This window comes from Nerophis ophidion, linkage group LG17 (assembly GCF_033978795.1).
Source record: "Nerophis ophidion isolate RoL-2023_Sa linkage group LG17, RoL_Noph_v1.0, whole genome shotgun sequence".
In the NCBI taxonomy this organism is placed as follows: domain Eukaryota; kingdom Metazoa; phylum Chordata; class Actinopteri; order Syngnathiformes; family Syngnathidae; genus Nerophis; species Nerophis ophidion.
Window position 1 is genome coordinate 46,746,703 of NC_084627.1, and position 26,793 is coordinate 46,773,495.

Below are 26,793 nucleotides of genomic sequence, written 5' to 3' on the forward strand. Positions count from 1 at the left end.
TGTCTTAGCATCGCCGGTCAAATGTGAAGACACTCTGGTACATTCAATGGGGGTCTGGCGGAGGATTTCTTGCCAGTGGTGCAACTTGAATCCCTCCCTGTTAGTGTTGTTACACCCTCCGACAACACACCGTCGAGGCATGATGTCTCTAAGGTTCCAAAAAATAGTCAAAAAAACGGAAAATAACAGAGCTGAGAGGCGTTTAATTCGCCAAAATTCACCCATTTAGAGTTCGGAAATCGGTTAAAAAAATAAACAGTCTTTTTTCTGCACCATCAAGGTATATATTGACGCTTACATAGGTCTGCTGATAATGTTCCCCTTTAAAGAAAGTGATAGTCACAGGAACACATCATATAAAACAACAAAAAAATGCCGAAATTAAAGAAAAAGAGAAATATTTATTTCATGATAGACCTCATTTGGAAATATTCGACCATTCGAAAAAAAAAAAATGTACATGATGAAGTACGTGTTTTTCTTCCAGGACGTACAGACAGGAGTCGAAATATAAATAGCGACATGCATTGGGTTGTCGTTGTCGTCCACTACTTCAACAGCCCCAACTTGGTATCGTCCGACTGGGTCTTTTGCGACAAAACAGTCAAAGTTGAGCACACTTCCATATGGAAATCAACACCTTCATGATTGATGCATCCTCACACTTCGTGTCAAAAACTTTAGTTTTTCCTTTTCCTTTCCAATACGGTTGGAAAACAGACACTTGTGTAGGCGGCTTCTAATGAGGTCGTTCTGAAGACCCCGGCGGCAGGTGGCCGAGTGAAACCATCGAGAAATACCAGAAAGTGCCACCAGGTGGGAGTATAAAACCATGTGGTGCATCCACGTTGGTAATGAAGACAGCAGTGAAGAAATATGAATGCCAGTGACATATCTACACGGATACATAGTCGTGGTCAAAAAATTGACATCACATGGACAAAGATAAGACCTTTTGGAGGAAAGTTTGTGGTCAGATGAAACAAAAAATTGAGCCACAAAACCTAACAATGTGAAGGAGAAAAGGTGAGGCCTTGGATCACAGGAACACCATACCTCCAGTCAAGCATGGTGGTGGTAGTATTATGCTGCCAATGGAACTGGTGCTTTACAGAGAGTAAATGGGACAATGAAAAAGAAGGATTACCTCCGGGACAAGCTAAAATTATCAGCCCGTAGTTTGGGTCTTGGGCGCAGTTGGGTGTTCTACCAGGACAATGACCCCAAACACACGTCAAAAGTGGTAGAGGAATGGCTTAATTAGGTTAGAATTCAGTTTTTAGAATGGCCATCCCAAAGGTACTGACTCAAACGTGTGGACAATGCTGAAGAAACAAGTCCATGTCAGAAAACCAACAGATTTAGCTGAACTGCACCAATTTTGCACCAAAATGGACCAAACTCACCACTAAATTAACAACAACAAAATTGGTTATTCGAAAATATTTTTAAAGATTGATTGATCGGCAGATCGGTGCCTATGTTTCCAAATGAGTTTGGAAATTCTGTTACCGTATGACCGTGACCTTCGATCCCTCAGACAGCACTGTATCAAAAACCAACATCAATCTCTAAAGGATATCACCACATGGGCTCAAGAACACTTCAGAAAACCACTGTCAGTAAAAACAGCTGGTCACTACATCTGTAAGTGCAAGTTAAAGCTCCACTATGTAAAGCGAAAGCCATTTATCAACAACATCCAGAAACGCCGCCGGCTTCTCTGCGCCCGAGATCATCTAACATTGACTGATGCGAAGTGGAAAAGTGTTCTGTGGTCTGACAAGTCCACATTTCAAATAGTTTTTGGAAATATTTGACAATGACCCCAAACACAGGTCAAAAGAATGGCTAAATCAGGCTAGAATTAAGGTTTTAGAATAGCCATCCCAAAGGTACTGACTCAAACGTGTGGACAATGCTGAAGAAACAAGTCCATGTCAGAAAACCAACAGATTTAGCTGAACTGCACCAATTTTGCACCAAAATGGACCAAACTCACCACTAAATTAACAACAACAAAATTGATTATTCGAAAATATTTTTAAAGATTGATTGATCGGCAGATCGGCGCCTATGTTTCCAAATCAGTTGGGAAATTGTGTTACCGTATGACCGTGACCTTCGATCCCTCAGACAGCACTGTATCAAAAACCGACATCAATCTCTAAAGGATATCACCACATGGGCTCAGGAACACTTAAAAAACAACTGTAACTAAATACATTTGGTCGCTACATCTGTAAGTGCAAGTTAAAGCTCCACCATGCAAAGCAAAAGCCATTTATCAACAACACCCAGAAACGCCGCCGGCTTCTCTGCGCCCGAAGATCATCTAGGATGGACTGATGCGAAATGGAAAAATGTTCTGAGGTCTGACAAGTCCACATTTCAAATAGTTTTTGGAAATATTCGACAATGACCCCAAACACAGGTCAAAAGTGGTAGAGGAATGGCTAAATCCGGCTAGAATTAAGGTTTTAGAATGGCCATCCCAAAGGTACTGACTCAAACGTGTGGACAATGCTGAAGAAACAAGTCCATGTCAGAAAACCAACAGATTTAGCTGAACTGCACCAATTTTGCACCAAAATGGACCAAACTCACCACTAAATTAACAACAACAAAATTGATTATTCAAAAATATTTTTAAAGATTGATTGATCGGCAAATCGGTGCCTATGTTTCCAAATGAGTTTGGAAATTCTGTTACCGTATGACCGTGACCTTCGATCCCTCAGACAGCACTGTATCAAAAACCAACATCAATCTCTAAAGGATATCACCACATGGGCTCAAGAACACTTCAGAAAACCACTGTCACTAAAAACAGTTTGTTGCTACATCTGTAAGTGCAAGTTAAAGCTCCACTATGCAAAGCGAAAGCCATTTATCAACTACATCCAGAAACGCCGCCGGCTTCTCTGCGCCCGAGATCATCTAAGATGGACTGATGCGAAGTGGAAAAGTGTTCTGTGGTCCGACAAGTCCAGATTTCAAATAGTTGTTGGAAATATTCAACAATGACCCTAGACATGCACCTGGGGATAGGTTGATTGGCAACACTAAATTGGCCCTAGTGTGTGAATGTGAGTGTGAATGTTGTCTGTCTATCTGTGTTGGCCCTGCGATGAGGTGGCGACTTGTCCAGGGTGTACCCCGCCTTCCGCCCGATTGTAGCTGAGATAGGCGCCAGCACCCCCCGTGACCCCGAAAGGGAATAAGCGGTAGAAAATGGATGGATGGATGGGACCCTAGACACAGGTCAAAAGAATGGCTAAATCAGGCTAGAATTAAGGTTTTAGAATGGCCATCCCAAAGGTACTGACTTAAACGTGTGGACAATGCTGAAGAAACAAGTCCATGTCAGAAAACCAAATGATTTAGCTGAACTGCACTAATTTTGCACCAAAATGGACCAAACTCACCACTAAATTAACAACAACAAAATTGGTTATTCAAAAATATTTTTAAAGATTGATTGATCGGCAGATCGGTGCCTATGTTTCCAAATGAGTTTGGAAATTCTGTTACCGTATGACCGTGACCTTCGATCCCTCAGACAGCACTGTATCAAAAACCAACATCAATCTCTAAAGGATATCACCACATGGGCTCAAGAACACTTCAGAAAACCACTGTCACTAAAAACAGTTTGTTGCTACATCTGTAAGTGCAAGTTAAAGCTCCACTATGCAAAGCGAAAGCCATTTATCAACAACATCCAGAAACGCCGCCGGCTTCTCTGCGCCCGAGATCATCTAAGATGGACTGATGCGAAGTGGAAAAGTGTTCTGTGGTCTGACAAGTCCACATTTCAAATACTTTTTGGAAATATTCGACAATGACCCCAAACACAGGTCAAAAGAATGGCTAAATCAGGCTAAAATGAAGGTATTAGAATGGCCTTCCCAAAGGTACTGACTTAAACATGTGGACAATGCTGAAGAAACAAGTCCATGTCAGAAAACCAACAGATTTAGCTGAACTGCACCAATTTTGTCAAGAGGAGTGGTCAAAAATTCAAGCAGAAGCCTGTGGATGGCTACCAAAAGCGCCTTATATTAACATTGCTATATGTATACTTTTGACATTTTCAGTAGACCCATAATAAACTCATTAAAAAAAAAGAATGTTTTTTTGACCAAGTATGTGCTCCATTCACTACATCACAAAAAATAAGACTTGTAGAAAGTATTGGAAACTCAAGACAAGACTCAAGTGTATGTAAACTTTTGACCACGACTGTAGATCTTTACGTTGGGTCAGGAGAAAAACACAGAGGCTATTTCATCCCTACAGGAATCCCCTGAAGAGCAGGGTGAGGAGAGGCGGAGCCAACGGGCCGACGGCGGGGGAGGGCACGCTGTGGCCCTGCCCAAGATGGCGGCAAGGAGGCGGGGCTATCGAATTCAGGTGCGTGGCTCACACACCAGGAAATTATTAACATTTCTCCTGACGCCATCTTGGGCAGGGCCACAGCGTGCCCTGCCCCGCCTCTCCACACAGGGAAACCTGCAAAAACAGACTTGTCGGGATGAAATAGCCTCTGTTTTTTTTTCCCGACCTAACATATATTCCGCTCTACCCCAGGTATTGAGCGCCGTATAACGGACGAACCACGGTAACCTCGACTGGATGTAGATTTATGTAGATATGTAGGGACAACTGAGGTCTACATCTTAGCTTTGAGTTATGGATGACAAAGCAAATGAGTGTCATATCTAACAAAGTACGTCACCAACCCTGTGATGCATTCAGGCGTGGTCACTACAGTGGACAGCTTTCCAAAAAAGGATTCCTCCAAAACATCAGTCATGACTTAGAACACAGGTGTCAATTTTCTTTTTTCCCAAAACTTTGGACACACCTTCTCGTTCAATGCTTTATTTGCACAACTATTTACATTGCAGATTGTCCCTGAAGGCATCAAAACTATGGACGTATGTAAAACTGTGGAGTTATGTACTATATGTGTTTTAGTTTTTCCTGTATGTGTGTAGTATTTCCTGTCTTTAGTTCCTGTCAGCGCTCATATTTTGTCTGTTTCTTGTCTTTCTCCCTGAGTGCTGTGTTCCCTCAGCTGGGGCTGATTGGCATCTGGCCACACCTGGTGTCAATCAGCCCATTCCTATTTAAACCTGTCTTTCCATCCAGTCAGTGCTGGATTGTTGTCCTTGATTGGCACCTGGCCACACCTGGTGTCAATCAGCCCATTCCTATTTAGACCTGTCTTCCCATCCAGTCAGTGCTGGATTGTTGCCGTTGCCACATGTCGCTCTTGTCGTTGCTATCCTGTCGTGTTGTTTTATTGCAGCGTAGCGGTAAGCTATATTTATTTGTTTGTAGCTTCCGGTTTTTTTTAATTCTACAAGTAACGACTTCTGTTTTCCTGTTTGCTACCTGGTAGCTTACACACTAGGCTCCCTTTTGTTTTTTTCCATGCTAAGTTCCTTTTTGTTTTCTAGCTCCCATGCTAGCTCTCTTAGTTTATCCGCCTTGTGCGCACCTTTTGTTTGTACCCTTTGTTTGGTTTTGTTTTAATGTTTATATTAAAACCATGTTTTCTTACTCAAAGCCTGCCTCCTTCTCTGCATCTTGGGGTTCGTCACAAAACTAACTCTGACATGTACTAAGCTAAAAAAAAAAGTAAAATAACTGAAAGCCTAATTTATATTCTTGTTTATTCAAAATAGCCACCCTTTGCTTTGGCATTCTCTCCATGAGCTTCAAGAGGTGGTAACATGAAATGGTTTTCACTTCCCAGGTGATAGTTTTGTTACCTTCAGTGACAATCTAGAATGTAAATAGTCTTGAAAAGAAAGAAAACGCATCAAATGAGAAGGTGCGTCCAAACTTTTGTCCTGTACTGTATATAATAATCGAATGCCATCCGTCCATTTTCAACCGCTTGTCCTTTTTTTGGTCGCGGAAGGCGGCGTACACCCTGGACAAGTCGCCACCTCATCACAGGGCTTAATAATCAAATGAATATGCAAATTCGTATATCATTTGTTGTTACAAGCAGCCCTTTCAGGGCAGCTCGAACTACAATGTGGCCCTCAATAAATATAAGTTTGTAGGTGTGATAGGCTCCAGCTCCCCTCGCGACAAAGAGGGGATGAACGGTAGAAAATGGATGGATGGATGGGTTCTAAGGCATTTTGTCCACATTTTTATCAATTAATTGAAAAAAATAAACACTTTTTTAGATTGTTTTTATTTATTTGTGTGTGTGTGTGTGTGTGTGTGTGTGTGTTTGTGTGTGTGTGTGAGTTGGGAAATTGTGTTACCGTATGACCGTGACCTTCGATCCCTCAGACAGCACTATATCAAAAATCGACATAAATCTCCAAAGGATATCACCACATGGGCTCAAGAACACTTCAGAAAACCACTGTCACTAAAAACAGTTGGTCGCTCCATCTGTAAGTGCAAGTTAAAGCTCTACTATGCAAAGCGAAAGCCATTTATCAACAACACCCAGAAACGCCGCCGGCTTCTCTGCGCCTGAGATCATCTACGATGGACTGATGCCAAGTGGAAAAGTATTCTCTCGTCTGACGAGACCACATTTCAAATTGTTTTTGGAAATACTCGACATCGTGTCATCTGGACCAAAGGGGAAGCGAACCATCCAGACTGTTATCGACGCAAAGTTCAAAAGCCAGCATCTGTGACGGCACGGGGGTGCATTAGTGCCCAAGGCATGGGTAACTTACACATCTGTGAAGGCACCATTAATGCTGAAAGGTACATACAGGTTTTGTAACAACATATGCTGCCATCTAAGCACCATCTTTTTCATGGACGCCCCTGCTTATTCCAGCAATGCCAAGCCACATTCAGCATGTGTTACAACAGCGTGGCTTCGTAAAAGAAGAGTGCGAGCTCTCCATCAGGGGTGTCAAACTCTGGCCCGCGGGCCAAATTTGGCCCTCTGTGTAATTTCATTTGGCCCTTGAGGTAGTATCAAATTAAGATTTGAGCTGGCCCGCCGGTATTATACAGCGACGGGGCCCCTGTAACACCGCATTCACCGCTGATACTCATACTTGTCAACCCTCACAATTTTCCCGGGAGACTCCCGAAGTTCAGTGCCGCTCCCGAAAATGGTTAAAGAGCTCGCTCCCAATCAAAAAGGACTGGGTTCAAATCCCAGTCAGATCAATCAGGTAACTAGGAAAGCTTCAGCTGGTGGAGTTAAGCTTTTATATCATAGTTTACTGAGACAGGTTCTACAATTAAATATGTCATTAGGGCCCGAAATCTCCCTTTAAGAAGACCAAAGATGGCTGAGTGGTCAAAACAGCTATCTCCCAATCAAAGAGGACTGGGTTTAAATCCTAATCAGGTTGATCGGTAACTAGGAAAGATCCAGTGGGAGGAGTTAAAGTTCACCCGGACAACATTATTGGGAGACGTGCCTTTTAGTCCTCCACAGCCTGCCGTCACGTCCGCTTTTCTGCCATACAAAAAACGTGTCAGCACAGTGACATAATACATGCGGCTTTAACACACACAAGTGAATGCAAGGCATACTTGCTCAACAGCCATACAGGTCACACTGAGGGTGGCCGTATACACAACTTTAACACTGTTACAAATATGGGCCACACTGTGAACCCTCACCGAACAAGAATGACAAACACCTTTCGGGAGAACATCCGCACCGTGACAGAACATAAACACAACAGAAGAAATACCCAGAACCCCTTGCAGTACTAAATCTTCCGGGACGCTACAATATACACCCCCGCTATCACCAAACCCCGACCACGCCCAATTTTTATTTAAATTTTATTTGATATAGCATTGATATTTTTCAATTATTATTATTAGAATTTGAAACTTGATTTTGCTTGTCACTATAAAGACATATAAGTCTTGCTCAAATCCAGGCTCGGGATCTTTCTGTGTGGAGTTTGCATGTTCTCCCCGTGAATGCGTGGGTTCCCTCCGGGTACTCCGGCTTCCTCCCACTTCCAAAGACATGCACCTGGGGATAGGTTGATTGGCAACACTAAATTGGCCCTAGTGTGTGAATGTGAGTGTGAATGTTGTCTGTCTATCTGTGTTGGCCCTGCGATGAGGTGGCGACTTGTCCAGGGTGTACCCTGCCTTCCACCCGATTGTAGCTGAGATAGGCGCCAACGCCCCCCGCGACCCCAAAAGGGAATAAGCGGTAGAAACTGGATGGATAGATGTTCAATATTCAATGCAAAACTTGTTAGGGTCCCTATTAAAAGATTAATTTGTTCAACTTTGGCCCGCGGCTTTGTTCAGTTTTACATTTTGGCCCACTCTGTATTTGAGTTTGACACCCCTGCTCTACATAAAACAAGAATGGCAAAGAATTCCACTTTCAAAGCTTCAACAATTAGTTTCCTCAGTTCCCAAATGTTTATTGAGTGTTGTTAAAAGAAAAGGTGATGTAACACAGTGGTGAACATGCCCTTTCCCAACTACTTGCGCATGTGTGGCAGCCATGAAATTCAAAGTTAATTATTATTTGCAAAAAATAAATAAAGTTCATGAGTTTGACATCAAATATGTTGTCTTTGTGGTGCATTCAATTGAATTTGGGTTGAAAATAATTTGCAAATCATTGTATTCCGTTTATATTTACATCTAACACAATTTCCCAACTCATATGGAAACGGGGTTTGTAGGTTGTCATATTTCATGCATCACAGGGTTGATAAGGGCCTATGTTGGGCTACGATGGTTCCCCAGGCCGCCCTTTGGACACCTCTGAACTATTCTCAGTAGTCACTGGAGGTAAATTGGCACTGACTCACCCCCCCTTGTGTGTGTCTGCACACACACTTCTCCTAATGGCAGTGAAGTGGTCACAGCACCAAAGAGGAATCCGCACTTGGAGAAAAAAAGAACCTAATCAAATAAGGCAAAGTATGAAGAAAATGAAAGTCCATGCAGGCCAAAAAGTGTGAAGTTTTGTTTCCTTTGGCACGACACGGCTGCTCGTCGTCAACACCCCGGACGTCCGCGCTTCACCGTGTTGCGTTCAAGGACGCCGACCCTTGCTGCATGTGCACGAATGCTCCCTTTTCGGGAGCGTCCGTCGACGTTCTCCAAACCGGCGGCTGCGGAGGTTCCGCTTGGCGTTCTCTCAGAAGGCACGGAACTGTACAAAGTGTGTGTGTTTGTGTGGGGCCGCACCTGGACACATGCATACAGCAAGGGGCCCAGCCAGGCCACAAAAGTCTATTCCCTCCACTGGAGTTGGCCCACAAGGCATCGCCATGACAACTAAGGCAAAAAAAAAAAAAAAGAGCAGCCGTCTTTATTTCTTTTTTCCGTATTTTCGTTTTCTCCGCCGCAGATTCTTTTTTTTTTCGTTGCTAAAATCCGCACAATAACAACAGTCATGGTAATAATATCTATTCAATAAATTATCTATACTGTACATTTATTTCAAACATTTTTTTTTCCTTTCCTTTTCCTCCACGTAAAGCTATCCGCAGTCTGTTTTTTTTTTTCGTCTAAGCCTTTGCAGATCACACAGCGAGCCACGTTTTCCCCTCACGGCTGTACACCAACGAAACGGGGGAGTGCTTGGAAAAAAAAAAGTCGAACACCAGCAAAAGGAATGGGAAAGGCGCTCGAGATCCGGCATCAACAACAAAAAAAAATGTTTCCTGCAGAGTGCCTAGTTATCTCTGAGATCGGCGGACTGACGGTTCCTGACTTTTTGTTGTGTTTGGACATCTTACTGGACTCCTTCTTCGTCCACGTAGGTCGAGGGAAACCATCCAATCTGAAAAAGACCGGAAAAAAAAATGTTTTTTATTGACGACATCACACTGCTGATGACAGACGTTTGTTTGCAGAGAGGTTCACGCACAAAATAAGCGGACGGTGCACTCCTTTGATGGGCTGGCATAAATATGAGAAGGAAATTTGCATTATTTTCACATCGCTGCACGCTGGCACGGAGCAGCCTCGTACGTCTTCCTTCGACGCTTCACCCCTGCTTCGGCTGTTGCCAGGCAACAGCTTTTTCCTACATGTTGCGTGAGCAAAATGGCTCTGATTTAAGTTCCTCTGTGACTTATTTCCCGAGTTTGGCAAAAAAAAAAAAAAAACAGCAAAAATGTTGACGTTAAAACATGGACCGTATTTTTTTTCCGGACCTTAGAATGCACCGGATTATAAGGCGCGCTGCCGATGAACGGGTCGAGGCAGGTCTATTTTCATTTATAAGGTGCATAAAAACCTTCTTATTTTAAGAGACAAGAAGCATAGAATAATGCAGAGACAGAGTTCAATTTAGCTCATGAGGAGAACGCATGGCGCTGCACACTTTGTTATGTTCTGTTAGTTTTAGACATCATTAGTTCCTGTTTTTTGTGCAACCTTGTTTGTTTTGGTTACCACGGCGACTTATGATTTTCACCTGACTCTGGTGTTTGGGACGCACACCTGTTTCCAATTACGAGACTTTTATTCAAGCCTGTTTTAAATGGGTTGTAATTGTATAGCGCTTTTCTACCTTCAAGGTACTCAAAGCGCTTTGACACTACTTCCACATTTACCCATTCACACACACATTCACACACTGATGGAGGGAGCTGCCATGCAAGGCGCCAACCAGCACCCATCAGGAGCAAGGGTGAAGTGTCTTGCTCAGGACACAACGGACGTGACAAGGTTGGTACTAGGTGGAATTTGAACCAGGGCCCCTCGGGTTGCGCACGGCCACTCTCCCACTGCGCCACGCCGTCCCAGACAATCGGTCTGGCGACATTGCTCCTTTCACGATAGTTCATGCTGCTCGTTTTTCATGCCAAGTAAGTTTTGTTTATCCCATAGTTTAATGAATTGTGTTTCTTGTCCATAGTTCTATCAAGACGTGGGGATTTTTGCACCTTGCTGCGGGGTTTGTTCTCCCGGGATGCAAACCGACTACTCTGGACCAGGCATGAAGATAGGAACAAAAATGCTGATGTTAAAACAAAGAATGTATTTTCCAGACCTTAGGGCGCACCAGATTATAAGGCCCACTGCCGATGAGCGGGTCAGGTCAGGTCTCTTTTGATATATAAGGCGCACCAGATAATAAGGCGGAGTAAAATCATTTAATTTTCTCAAAACTCAACAGTGAGCCCTATTGTCAGATTCAAACACTGATGACATCTATTAATCGGACAAGAAGCAAAGAATCATGCAGAGACAGAGTTCAATTTAGCCCATGAGGAGAACGCATGGAGCTGCACACTCTCATGACCCGTGGTCCGGATCATGTTTTTGCTATGTTCTGCTAGTTTTAGACTTCATTAGTTCCTGTTTTTTGTGCACCCTTGTTTGTTTTAGTTACCACGCCGACTTATGATTTTAACCTGCCTCTGGTGTTTGGGACGCGCACCTGTTTCCAATCAAGAGACTTTTATTCAAGCCTGTTTTGCCAGTCAGTCGGCCTGGCGACATTGCTCCTTTTACGATAGTTCATGCTGCTCGTTTTTCATGCCAAGTAAGTTTTGTTTATCCCACAGTATAGTGAGTTTTGTTTCTTGTCCATAGTTCTGTCAAGACGTCGGGGTTTTCTCACCTTGCTGCGGGGTTTGTTCTCCTGGTATGCAAACGGACTAGTCTGGACCAGGCATGAAGGTAAGAACAAAAATGTCGATGTTAAAGCACAGAACGTATTTTCCGGACCTTAGGGCGCACCGGATTATAAGGCGCACTGCCGATAAGCGGGTCGAGTCAGGTCTTTTTTCATTTATACAGTAAGGCGCACCAGATAATAAGGCGCAGTAAAATCCTTTAATTTTCTCAAAACTCAACAGTGAGCCTATTGTCAGATTCGAACACTGATGACATCTATTAATCGGACAAGAAGCAAAGAATCATGCAGAGACAGAGTTCAATTTAGCCCATGAGGAGAACGCATGGAGCTGCACACTGTCATGACCCGTGGTCCGGATCATGTTTTTGCTATGTTCTGCTAGTTTTAGACTTCATTAGTTCCTGTTTTTTGTGCACACCTGTTTGTTTTAGTTACCACGGCGACTTATGATTTTCACCTGCCTCTGGTGTTTGGGACGCACACCTGTTTCCAATCAAGAGACTTTTATTCAAGCCTGTTTTGCTAGTCAATTGGTCTGGCGACATTGCTCCTTTCACGATAGTTCATGCTGCTCGTTTTTCATGCCAAGTAAGTTTTGTTTATCCCACAGTATAGTGAGTTTTGTTTCTTGTCCATAGTTCTGTCAAGACGTCGGGGTTTTCTCACCTTGCTGCGGGGTTTGTTCTCCTGGTATGCAAACGGACTAGTCTGGACCAGGCATGAAGGTAAGAACAAAAATGTCGATGTTAAAGCACAGAACGTATTTTCCGGACCTTAGGGCGCACCGGATTATAAGGCGCACTGCCGATAAGCGGGTCGAGTCAGGTCTTTTTTCATTTATACAGTAAGGCGCACCAGATAATAAGGCGCAGTAAAATCCTTTAATTTTCTCAAAACTCAACAGTGAGCCTATTGTCAGATTCGAACACTGATGACATCTATTAATCGGACAAGAAGCAAAGAATCATGCAGAGACAGAGTTCAATTTAGCCCATGAGGAGAACGCATGGAGCTGCACACTGTCATGACCCGTGGTCCGGATCATGTTTTTGCTATGTTCTGCTAGTTTTAGACTTCATTAGTTCCTGTTTTTTGTGCACCCTTGTTTGTTTTAGTTACCACGCCGACTTATGATTTTCACCTGCCTCTGGTGTTTGGGACGCACACCTGTTTCCAATTACGAGACTTTTATTCAAGCCTGTTTTGGTAAATGGTTAAAGGTAAACGGGTTGTAATGGTAAAGCGCTTTTCTACCCCTTTTCAAGGAGCCCAAAGCGCTTTGGCGGTATTTCCACATTCGCCCATTCACACACACATTCACACACTGATGGAGGGAGCTGCCATGCAAGGCGCTCACCAGAACCCATCAGGAGCAAGGGTAAAGTGTCTTGCACAAGGACACAAATGACACGACTAGGATGGTAGAAAGCGGGGATTGAACCAGTAACCCTCAGATTGCTGGCACAGCCACTCTACCAATGTCGCCACGCCATTGCTCAGTCGGTCTGGCGACATCGCTCTTTTCACGATAGTTCATGCTGCTGGTTTTCATGCCATAGTTCGTGCTGCTCGTTTTTCATGCCAAGTAAGTTTTGTTTATCCCATAGTTTAGTGAATTGTGTTTCTTGTCCATAGTTTTGTCAAGACGTGGGGGTTTTCGCACCTTGCTGTGGGGTTTGTTCTCCCGGGATGCAAACGGACTACTCTGGACCAGGCATGAAGATAGGAACAAAAATGCTGATGTTAAAACATAGATTGTATTTTCCAGACCTTAGGGCGCACCAGATTATAAGGCCCACTGCCGATGAGCGGGTCAGGTCAGGTCTCTTTTCATATTCAAGGCGCACCAGATAATAAGGCGCATTAAATTTTCTTTAATTTTCTCAAAACTCAACAGTGAGCCTTATTGTCAGATTCAAACACTGATGACATCTATTAATCGGACAAGAAGCAAAGAATCATGCAGAGACAGAGTTCAATTTAGCCCATGAGGAGAACGCATGGAGCTGCACACTGTCATGACCCGTGGTCCGGATCATGTTTTTGCTATGTTCTGCTAGTTTTAGACTTCATTAGTTAAATAAATAAATAAATGGGTTGTACTTGTATAGCGCTTTTCTACCTTCAAGGTACTCAAAGCGCTTTGACATTACTTCCACATTTACCCATTCACACACACATTCACAATAAGAGACTTTTATTCAAGCCTGTTTTGGTAAATGGTTAAAGGTAAACAGGTTTTACTGGTAAAGCACTTTTCTACCCCTTTTTAAGGAGCCCAAAGCGCTTTGACGGTATTTCCACATTCGCCCATTCACACACACATTCACACACTGATGGCGGGAGCTGCCATGCAAGGCGCTCACCAGGACCCATCAGGAGCAAGGGTGAAGGTTCTTGCTCAGGACACAACGGACGCGACTAGAAAGTAAAATTACGATATTTTTCCGCAAAACGTTTCATGAAAATTTTTTTTATCGTTATTTGGTTTACGATGTTTTACTTTAATTTTAAGGTTCTCGTTTGGCAGCCGTAGCTGCCAGTAGATGACTGTTTTTTTATAGAATTTTTTTTTTACAGTGTAGAAGCGGGATGTACCACACCCGTCCATTCTCTCTGTGAATCTGCTGAGGTGGAACCTTTTCTGCAAAACCCCTTTTGAGAAGGTCCGCCATACAGGAAGTGTATTTCTCAGCATACGCCTTATTCTTCCCTAAAGTTTTTCATAAGGTGCAGTGTGATTTCCTTTACCATATCATATATTATTGATCATGACCTTGGCTTCTAAACCCGGTGCGGCAGTTTTAGCCGATGATGGCCATCTTTAAGAAATGCTGAGCTGGAAGCAATCTCCATAAAATGTTTATCCTCAACTTAGATCTCATTTTTCTCATGTTCTCAGAGAAATCTTGTTTATATTGTCGGATAAGTAGACCATTCAACTCAGCAACAGAGATGTGGTTTCTTGACACAGCATATTCTGTAGCACTATCAACACTAAGTGGTCTAGTTACTACCCATCCCAGTAAGGTCTGGACTGCATATGGTCCGTTTTTAAGACTGTTTATTATGTCCCCAAGCCCCATTGCTCGATAAACTTCGGCCCCAATGTGGAGTTCAATGTCGTCACAATCCCATTCAAGGGCATACAAATACTACAGGGAGACAGAACAGGATCGCTGGTGGATGAGGGGTCCAGACTGAGGCAAATGGGGGGGAAAAATTCATAGCCATAGCACACATAAGCATGTCTGTAAGAGGGAACCATTAACATCAAAGAACACAAAGGAAATTGAAGACATTAAAAGAGCAGAGCTGATGCAACCAGATGTTTCTACATACAGCTGCAAAAGTAAAAACAACAACTCTGCGGTGTTCCATGCCACCTTCTGCAGGTTCAAACACTCATGACATCTATTAATCAGACAAGAAGCAAGGAATCATGCAGAGACAGATGTTCGATTTAGCTCATGAGGAGAACGCATGGAGCTGCACACTTAGTCGCAGTCTCGCCCCTACGCTCTAAGGTTCAGCTCCTGCGTCCCTCTATGTATTCTGGAGTTCCACAGTCAACATCATTGAGGCCGCCTCTAAAAGAAGTCGTCCCATATATTATGCAAAGCAGGTCCAGGACGCACTATACGTGACGGAATAAGCTGGGGCCTTGTAATTTCGCCTTGTCTCCGCTTCATCTGCGTGCTGTCGTTGTATCTGCGTTGAAGTCCTTGGCTGTTAGCGGCCGTGTGATTTCGCCTTGTCTCTGCTTCGTCTCCGTGCTGTCGTCTTATCGTCGTTTAGGTCTTTGAAGTCCTTGGCTGTTAGTGGGCTAAAACGGAGATAACGTCCGCGGCTGAGGCCACCCCTCAGACAAGAAGTTTCGTCCTTGCACGGATACAAAAGTCTAACTTGACCACAATAGCAAATGACTATAGCAACAAACTTTAAGCATACTAAAGTTGTGTGATAATATATATACATGATTATTCCAACAGCCATAGACAAGAGGAGACCCAACAAAACAACCAATAGAGCCGACTCCTTCCCTGGTGGTCCCTGGAACCCGCACGACAGCACGCGGTAGAGTGGCTGTGCCAGTAACATAAGAGTTACTGGTTCAATCCCCACATTCTACCATCCTAGTCACGTCCGTTGTGTCCTTGGGCAAGACACTTCACCCTTGCTCCTGATGGGTCCTGGTGAGCGCCTTGCATGGCAGCTACCGCCGTCAGGGTGTGAATGTGCGAATGTGGAAATACTGTCAAAGCGCTTTGGGCTCCTTAAAAAGGGGTACAAAATCGCTCTACAAGTACAAACATTTACCATTTGTCACAGAGAGCTAGCTTCTGCAGCTAGTGGGTCCACAACGATGACCTCTGTTTTGTTGGATCGGCCATTTTACTGCCGTGTGACTTTACCAGTATATATTTTTGGAGGGGGGGCATGGTCTACGGGCCTGCCGTGGAGCGGGGTGTGTAAGGACCGGCCTCTATGAGCAGCTGGCAGGTGATTGGATTACCCAGCTGGGACTGATCGTCCAATCACCTGCCATGCTTATTAGCAGCGGCCGGAGCGAGACACCCGGAATGGAGTTGGAGTTTGAGCCAGACAACCCCCACATGTTCCCGAGACCACGCCGCCAGAGGGAGAGCAGCCGAAAGACTGAAAAGAGTCCTGTCCTGGGGCATGTGCGGACAATATCTCATAATGATGTTTTGTGATAATGTACACACACTACCTACTGCCCCTACTTTAAACATCCTAATGGCTGGCACTGACATCTACATTTTTTTTATTGACAGATAACAATAACAAGAATAACTCTTTGAACGTTTACTCACTCGTCCGTTAGCCTCGCCCTTCCACCAGCCCTGGTCCCCGCCGATCTTGCTGTAAATCTTGACGACGTCTCCTTCCCGTAGGGACAGTTCTCTCATGTCCCGGGCTGCAAAGTTGTACCTGGCCACTGCTGTGCTGACCACGCGAGGAGTAAACACTGAAATTGTCAGGAAGAAAAGAAAACAAGCTCAGTCCATTTCTAAAGGCCCACATTATGAATTCATGACTACTAAATATGATAATTGGTGTGCTTTTTGGTAAAATTTTTGGGGCAGGGGGGGACTCAGCCTTCTCACTATAAGAGTTAACTCCCTTTGATTTACCTTTAAACCTCTCTCTTGCCGATGCTATGGTTGTGTTGTAAGGGCTGGTCTCCTAAAGCTTTAGTAAAATTTGGCCAAGCGCTATTCTGTCTGGGTGGTCTTTTTTACTCAACATATATGTTATCCAAAAGAACTCGGGAGTGACCAGTGTGTTTTATTCCCTGAGAGGAAGACCGGTCGTGCACAACAATGTTTATCACAGTTATGTCTGGTACCATTTAACCAAAATAAACGAGGGACGACTGTAATGTGAAGTGAAGTGAATTATATTTATATAGCGCTTTTTCTCTAGTGACTCAAAGCGCTTTACAGAGTGAAACCCAATATCTAAGTTACATTCAAACCAGTGTGGGTGGCACTGGGAGCAGGTGGGTCAAGTGTCTTGCCCAAGGACACAACGGCAGTGACTAGGTTGGCAGAAGCGGGAATTGAACCTGCAACCCTCAAGTTGCTGGCACAGCCACTCTACCAACCGAGCTAAACCGCCCCAATGTAATGTGTTTATGAGTGATGGTGGCTCAAATAATTAAATACATGGAGAAGACTAACAATCTATGATCTAATTAACAAAAGTGGAAAATATTTTTCTTCTTTTCATTTATAAATGGATATGACCTTGGAGACTGTAAACGAGTCCTATTAAAAAGCCGAACAACGCAGAGCAGATGTAGTGTGCTTTTATTGTAATTATATTTAGTTCCTTCTAGTTTATAAATGTTACAATTGAGAAAGTAACTATTCAAATAATAAATTTTATCCTGAGGATGTGTAATATAAAAACTGCATGTTGAATAATGCTTGTTGTAAGAATAAAATACTTATTTCTGGGTTAAAAGTCCTGATAATTTTTACATATACAAATCTTAATTTAGGATGTCTTATTAAATAAAATCATCTGTCCAAGCAGCTGGTTAATTTCACTCGTTTTTAAAAATGTTTCCCTAAAATATAGTCTTTTATGATGATTGTGGGTGTTATTTCATGTTTAGAGTAATGTAATTATTAAAAATGTTTTATAGGGTCGCAAACAGTTTATCCCTAAGAATGACAATTTGTCGAATTATTATCTTTTTTTTAATCTATTATTGTATTATTACCTATTGTATCTATTATTATCCAATTTTGCAGATGGATTTTGTGGAGGATGCAAATATTTTTTTATATATTTTATTTTTTATTATTTTATGTATTATTTATTATTACTATCCATCACTATTATGTATTATTTATTATTATTAGTGTGTGCATTATTTAATTGTTTTATTATTTATTATTATCGATTATATCTATTATTATCCAACTTTGCAGGTGGATTTTGAGGAGAATGCATATACTTTTGATATACTTTATTACGTCTTATTATATTTTATTTATTATGTATTATTTTCATGTATTATTATTAGGAATTATTTTTTATTATTATTTTATTTATTATTTTATTTTGTTTATTATTTATTATTATCTATTACATCTATTATTATCCAACTTTGCAGGTGGATTTTGTGGAGAATGCATATATATTTGACATACTTTATTATTTTATTGTATTTATTATTTATTATTATAATCTATTATTATTATGTTTTGTTTATTATTATTATTGTATTTATTATTTTATTTTGTTTATATTTTATTTGTATCTATTATGTATATCATTATCCAACTTTGCAGGTGGATTTTGTGGAGAATGCATATATATTTTTATATACTTTATTATTTATTATTTTATTTTATTTATTATGTATTATTTTCATGTATTGTTATTTAGTATTATTTATCATCATTATTTTATTTATTATTTCATTTTGTTTATTATTTACTATTATCTATTATATCTATTATTATCAAACTTTGCAGGTGGATTTTGTGGAGAATGCATATATTTTGGATATACTTTATTATGTATTATTATTTTCTGTTATTATTATGTATTATTTATTATAATTATTTTATTTATTATTTTATTTTATTTATTATTTATTATTATCTATTATATCTATTATCATCCAACTTTGCAGGTGGATTTTGTGGAGAATGCATATATTTTTGACATACTTTGATACTTTAATATATAACATTGTATCGTGTGATCATGCTATTGGTACTTTTCCACTCTGGAGATGTTTGTGCGGCCGTTATACGTCCGTTGCCTTATTATCTGTTGTTGATGTCCATATTTGGTCCTCAAGCGTCCAGTGTCTTACACAAACATGATGAATATCTCCTCAAAAGGGAAGTTTGAGCCATTTCTGTTATGTAAAGGACACGGTCCCTCTTCTTATCAGCAGGTGCATCCCTCTCTGATGCTATGGTTGCATTGTAAGAGCTGGTCTCCTAAAGTCCTTTTTTCTCAACATATAAGTCATCCAAAAGAACTTGGGAGTGACCAGTGTGTTTTATTCCCCGAGAGGAAGACTGGTTATGACACGATTATGTCTGGTATTGAACCACAATAAACTAGGGACGACTGCAATGTGTTTATGAGTGATGGTGGCTCAAATAATCTATGATTTCATTAACAGAGAGAAAAACTTTCTTCCCTTGATTTATAAAAGAACATGACCATGGGAAGACTGAGAAAAGCCGAACAAAGCAGAGCAGACGTAGTGTGCTTGGGGATCAACGTGGGCTTTGATGACGAGAAGCGAGACAAACAGCAAGATAAACGTACGGAAGCGAGTACCTGACCAAAAGGGAGCCGAGCTCGGCGAAGAGGAGAAGTTGAGGCCCTGTGGACTGAGGAAGGAGAAGTTGTAGGAGGCGCAGGTGGCTGCTGAGAGGAGGAAAGAAAGGAGAGAAACAAGGACATGATGTAAAAGTGGAAAAGTTTTGTAGCCCATGCAAAGCTCCAGAAAAAAAGACATTAAAAAAATTAACAGTGCTTCCTGTTGAGGGATGACAGGTCTGGATGATATATAATAAACAGTTTCTCTTTTAAGCATAGGTTGCATCTTTTATTACCACTGTTGTAAGGTGTGCTGGATGCAAGAATTTGCCATGTTATTGAATATTCAACATTATTGTCTTTGAGGTTCCAAATGTGCTTGCTGAGTTCTGTAGAATTCCGCAAAGTCTGGTTTCTAAAGGAGGCGTTGTGACTTTTCCATCTTGTGTCATCTCTCAACAAGCGCAGTGAAATCATTTCAACATGCCGCCACAGACGGAAACACCTCCTAGGTAACACATGAGCCAATCACCACACCCTACGCCTGCCTGTACCCACCCACTCTGTGCCCTATATAAACCATTGTATGTGAATGCTTCCATTAAAATCTCCTGATGATTGAGGGAACCCCTCATGAAACAGTTCTGTAGAGATGAAGTAGTCTTGTGATTTTTCCCACACCTACATATATAAATATATATATATATATATATATATATATATATATATATATATACACACACAAATGTATTTGTAAATATATATACATACATATATATATATATACATATATATATATATATATATATATATATATATATATATATATATATATATATATATGCTTTATCATCCCACAAGCCTGTGTATTCCGCTCTACCCCGGTATTGAGCACTGTATAACGGATAAACATATATATATATATATATATATAAATACATTTTTTTTTCATTTATTTAATTTTTATTATAATTTTTATAGAGTGACTAAAACAAGAATTGATTGCAAAAAACTTTACTATACTTTGAACAAAGACAAGAAGGATTTTTTTTTTCATATTGAGTACATTAGAGCTGGAACCCTTTAAGCATTACTGCAATAATTTGAAAAAGAAAACAAAACATGTGTCAGGTGTAATTACTTCGAAAAAGAAACCCAAGAGACAAAAATCCAATGAACACAAATGCAGTTATTGTCTGTGTTGCAATGTATTTTCTGGAGATAAATGGCCATTTTTGTTTGTGTCTTAGCATTGCAGACTACCAAGTAGGGTTGCCATGGCAATGGCAGAGATGCTCTTTACAGTCAAATCATTTGGAATATTTAATTTGAGGATAAAATCGAAGCTATGGAAACTTTGCACTGCTCCACTATTGCGTGATTTGTTATTGTTTCTTTGTGTCTCAACAACACATTCATGTTCACAACACTTTATTTTTTATTTTTGGGGAGATAATTGCGGCCACTATATGTTTTTAAAAGCATTTAATCCATTTAAATAAAACAGTGTCAGTGAAGCTTTCAAATTCAACCTGAGATCTTTGGCGCCCCCTTCAGGACGTCCGGAGCTATGCATGTACTGCTGTCTCTTCTCTTCCATCCAATTTTGACAGAAAAGAACGTGATTTAGAATCTTGTCACTTTCAATGAAACAAATGACCAAAAAAAGGCATTTCCGGGAGCAAAAAGACTCATGAGAGAAAGAAATATGTAAGATATTTACGTCTCAGGAGACCATTGATATTCCAAAAAAAGCTTTTTTTGCTATAATTCCTAGTTTTATTCTTGCTATTTTCTGTCCATACATTCATTAATGTATTACTTTTATTTTTACATATATTTTAAATGCGTGATATTATTTTCTAGATGGCGCTAAATTTAGTTATTTTCCACCAAAAGTGGGGCTTATCCTGAATCTTCAGTGTCATGTTTTGTTTTTGTTAATGTCAATAAACTTGAACGTGTACGTGTGTGTTTTATTTAAAAAAAATTTTTTACTGATATAATGCTAACGTTAAGCTAAAATAGTTAGCTAATGTGTAAACAATACCGTTGCATTCCTTCAAAAAAAATTGACAAGAGACAACATTCGTTATCTTCTCCGTGTAGTTCTTTCTTTTATTCATCATGATGAATGGTAATAAAAATGAAAATAAGAAAGATTTCCAATTACCCCCTTGCTGCTGGGCTTGTTGTATAATTGCGGGATTAGGGTTGTATGTTACAACGTTACTAATAAAGTACCACGGTACTAATTAATTTAAAAAGGTAATATAATAATACGAATACCATATTTCCTTGAATTTCCGCCAGGGCGCTAATTAATTTAAAACCTCTTCTCACGTTTACCAAAGGCATGCGGTAAATTTAGGCCTGCGCTTATAAATTTGAGTGTGGTGTAAGGATACCATCATGAAAAGCACATTTAATAAAAAAAAAACGTTATTATGGTCTTACCTTTACTTATAAATGAAGTCCATGCGCAGCTCCTCCTGATCAAAAGCATCGATAACTTGTTTATAGAAGTCTTCCTTATCTTTCTTCAGTTTTAAAAGTCTCTCTGTCTCGATGGAGATCTTCTTTTATTACCTCCCGCTTCGATTGAAAGTCCAGTTTAGAAAACTGTTTTATTTTAGATATGTAATCCTCCATGTTAAAAGTGCAAGCGAGAGGAAAAAATAAACTCTTGCTGCTTGTTGTCACTTCTTCTGCAGCCGAGTAGTCGCAAGAAGGATCACTAGCGCCCTCTACCACCAGGAGGCGGGAGTCTTTTAATGACTCATATTTGACACACGCAGCTACGGTATATTAATAAAACATAGCTGCTTACTGTTCTTTTTAGCATATTGGACCTTACATCCTACTGAATAGCTCTTAATCTTCTTCCCTTTATGCTATTTCAAATTATTAAAATCAGCCTCCTCCATTTTGAAAATGATGACAGGTGAAGTGTCACTCGTGACGTGACGAGTTTGACCCGGTGGAAATTCTAGACATGCGCTAAAAAAAAGTATATTTTGCGAAACGAGTTTGACCCGCCAGTAATTCTAGTCAGGCGCATACTATATACCCGGCGGCAATGCAAGGAAATACGGTAGTTTTATCTTTCATGCTGCTGAGCCGAGGTACACGGGTGTCAAAACGTACACACTGAGCGCATACATGCAGAGAAAGTGTTGAAAGGATTAATGACAAAAATAACAAGTGCCCACTTACCTGGCGAGCGTGGGCTGGCCCTCGTTAGCGAGCGTTCCCTTGATTTGTAGGGATATCGCAATGTGGTATCGAGCAGCTTGAAGCTTTCTTTCAGCGAATGGGACTGATAATATTCCACCAGCTCCTGTTGGAGAGAAAACAAAGCACAAGTCGGTGACAATTGGATTTTTGACGTGAGCTTCTTGGTGTCTTTTGAAGAACGCCGTTTTACCAGAAGGCTCTCAAACTTCTTGGCCTCGGTGATGTGGATCCAGCTGTCTTTCTCCACCACTTTGATGTGTTTTACTTCCTCATTGAATCTGTCAGGCAAAACACTTATGTCATTCATATACTTTTATGTGTATTTACTGTATACATCTCCATATGTAAATATACAGTATACTGTAAGTATATATATATTGGACACACCTTCTTATTTCAATATGTTTTCTTTATTTTCATGACTATTTACATTGCAGATTGTCACAGAAGGCATCAACATTTTGACACCTGTGAAGTGAAAACCATTTCTGGTGAATAATTCTTGAAGCTCATGGAGAGAATGCCAAGAGTGTGCGAAGATATGTAATCGGAGCACAGGGTGGTTATTTTTGAAGAAACTAGAAAATAAAACAAGTTTTCAGTTAATTTACCATTTTTTGTTAAGTACATAACTCCACGTGTTCATTCATAGTTTCGATGCCTTAAGTCAGTGGTCCCCAACCTTTTTGTATCCGCGGACCGGTCAACGCCTAAAAATATGTCCCGCGACCCGGGAGGGGGTGTCCTTTTTTTTTTTTTTCTTTGTAATGAAAAAGGGACGTTTTTGTCATGAAAAAGGGGTTTTTTTTGTGGTTGGTGCACTAATTGTAAGTGCATATTGTGTTTTTTATGTTGATTTAATAAAAAAAATATATATTTTTTCTTTTCTTTTTTTTTTTCATAAAAATGAATAAAAAATTCTTCTGCGGCCTGGTGGTTGGGGACCACTGCCTTAAGTGACAATCGACAATGTAAATAGTCATAAAAATAAAGAAAACACAAGGCAAGTCCAATCTTTTGGACTGTACCAATATATATATATATATAAATATATATATATATATATATATATATATATATATATATATATATATATATGTATGTGTGTGTGTGTGTGTAAATATATGTTTTTTATTCATTATATATGTACATATATATATGTATATATATATGTGTATATATATATACACACACATACATATATAACTGTATATATATATATATATATATATATATATATATATATATATATACATATATAAATGCATATATATATATATATATATACAGTTATATATATATACGTATATAAATGCATATATATATATATATATATATATATATATACAATTATATATATATATATATATATACATATATAAATGCATATATATATATATATATATATATATATACAGTTATATATGTATGTATATATATATATATATATATATATATATATATATATATATATATATATATATATATATATATATATATATGGGACGGCGTGGCGCAGTGTGAGAGTGTCCGTGCGCAACCCGAGGGTCACTGGTTCAAATCCCACCTAGAACCAACCTCGTCACGTCCGTTGTGTCCTGAGCAAGACACTTCACCCTTGTTCCTGATGGGTGCTGGTTAGCGCCTTGCATGGCAGCTCCCTCCATCAGTGTGTGAATGTGTGTGTGAATGGGTAAATGTGGAAGTAGTGTCAAAGCGCTTTGAGTACCTTGAAGGTAGAAAAGCGCTATACAAGTACAACCCATTTATTTATTATTTATATACAGTTATATATGTATATATACATATATATATATATACATATACACATACATTTATAAATAAATGTATGTGTATATATATGTAAATAAATAAAATAATTAAAAAAAAATAAGCAGAGCCTCTTGTCTCCTCCCATTTTCTCTTGTTCGATGTGTCGCGTGCTTTAGCTATTTCTCCATTACTCCAGTGATAACGATATTTGAAAGGAATATACAGCGGTAAAAAAAGGATGGATGGAATATACTTTATTTGCTGCCAAGGAAGCCATGATTAGTAACTTATAATAGAGGCTCCCCTCATATAAGGACTATAGTTAGCAGCACAAGTAAAACTAAAAATTTGTAAAATAAATATTATATTTCATGATTTCTGTCAACAAAGATTTGCTTCGACACATAGTCATTTTGATAGTAGGCTATTGTAGCTAATATTGACACTTACGGTATGTGTTGCCGCTAATGGCGTGGCACGGTTGGAGGAGTGGCCGTGCCAGCAACCTAAGGGTTCCCGGTTCAATTCCCACCTTCTCCCAACTTGTCCTTGAGCAAGACACTTCACCCTTGCTCCTGATGGGTGCTGGTTGGCGCCTTGCATGGCAGCTCCCTCCATCAGTGTGTGAATGTGTGTGTGAATGGGTGAATGTGGAAGTAGTGTCAAAGCGCTTTGAGTACCTTGAAGGTAGAAAAGCGCTATACAAGTATGACATATTTACCATTTATTGTTCCTCTTTTGTAGTGCCTCTTCCATGTTTATCACTTATTAGGTGCAACCACAAGGTGGAGCAAATACTTCCTTCAACAGTTTCTATTTCTAAAGAAATGTTAAAGGCCTACTGAAAGCCACTACTAGCGACCACGCAGTCTGATAGTTTATATATCAATGATGAAATATTAACATTGCAACACATGCCAATACGGCCGCTTTAGTTTACTAAATTGCAATTTTAACTTTCCCGCGAAATTTCCTGTTGAAAACGTCGCGGAATGATGGCGCTTATGTTGAGGTGTGCTTGTGACGTTATTGGTTGGAGCGGACATTTTATCCCAGCACCACTCACGGCTAAAAGTCGTCCGATTTAATCGCATAATTACACAGTATTCTGGACATCTGTGTTGCTGAATATTTTGCAATTTGTTCAATTAATAATGGAGACGTCAAAGAAGAATGCTGTTGGTGGAAAGCGGTGGATTGCAACTGCCTTTAGCAAACAAAAAACAGCCGATGTTTCTTTGTTTGTTGTGAAGCTTTAATATTGAACATAACGGTCAAGCGAACATGTTTCTCTACCACATGTCAACCGGCCAATTTAGTGTTGCCAATCAACCTATCTGTGTGAATGTGAGTGTGAATGTTGTCTGTCTATCTGTGTTGGCCCTGCGATGAGGTGGCGACTTGTACAGGGTGTACCCCGCCTTCCGCCCGATTGTAGCTGAGATAGGCGCCGCGACCCCAAAAGGGAATAAGCGGTAGAAAATGGATGGATGGATGTCAACCGGCAGGTTTTGGTGAGAAAATGTGGTAATAAGTTGGCTCTTACCAGAGACATGAGCGGAGCTTGTGTCGTTCTTCCTGCAGCAGCTGTCAAATAGGCAGATGTGTCTTTCTTGGCTCCTCCATGGCTTCCATCAGAGACACTGGCGGTCACCAAACACCTCCGACTTTCAGGTATGACTTTATAATCTCAGTAAAACACTATCCATCCATCCATCCATCATTTTCCGCTTATCCGTGGTCGGGTCGCGGGGGCAGCAGGATAAGCAGGGAAGCCCGGACTTCCCTCTCTCCAGCCACTTCATCTAGCTCTTCCCGGGGGATCCCAAGGCGTTCCCAGGCCAGCCGGGAGACATAGTCTTCCCAACGTGTCCTGGGTCTTCCCCGTGGCCTCCTACCGTTGTATCGATCCGTTGTGGGGAAGGCAAAGCTCTCAATTTACCGATCGATCTACGTTCTCATCCTCAACTATGGTCATGAGCTTTGGGTCATGACCGAAAGGATAAGATCACGGGTACAAGCGGCCGAAATGAGTTTCCTCCGCCGGGTGGAGGGACTCTCCCTTAAAGATAGGTTGAGAAGCTCTGCCATCCGGGAGGAACTCAAAGTAAAGCCGCTGCTCCTCCACATCGAGAGGAGCCAGATGAGGTGGCTTGGGCATCTGGTCATGATGCCACCCGAACGCCTCCCTAGGGAGGTGTTTAGGGCATGTCCATTAAAACACTACTAACATAATAATCAGATAAGGGATTTTCTAGACTTATCCTACTAAATGTGTCTAATAACATCTGAATCGCTCCCATTGCCGTCGCCTTTTTTTTCCTTTTTGTAGTGCTTCACTCTAACTTTCCTCATCCACAAATCTTTCA

The 26,793-nt window shown here is 40.6% G+C and overlaps 1 protein-coding gene across 1 annotated transcript in view; it reads right to left on the reverse strand.

Annotated features, from left to right (window-relative positions):
- Positions 1-381: 381 nt before the first annotated feature.
- vav2 (vav 2 guanine nucleotide exchange factor) overlaps positions 382-26,793 on the reverse strand; it is a 519,520-nt gene continuing 493,108 nt past the window's right edge. The window contains exons 27-31 of the mRNA XM_061877071.1: positions 22,842-22,929; positions 22,631-22,754; positions 19,433-19,522; positions 16,429-16,583; positions 382-9,781 (exon numbers count right to left, since the gene is read on the reverse strand). Coding sequence (XP_061733055.1) covers positions 9,734-9,781; positions 16,429-16,583; positions 19,433-19,522; positions 22,631-22,754; positions 22,842-22,929 — 505 coding nt within the window. The 3' untranslated portion in view covers positions 382-9,733. The remainder of the gene's footprint in view (positions 9,782-16,428; positions 16,584-19,432; positions 19,523-22,630; positions 22,755-22,841; positions 22,930-26,793) is intronic.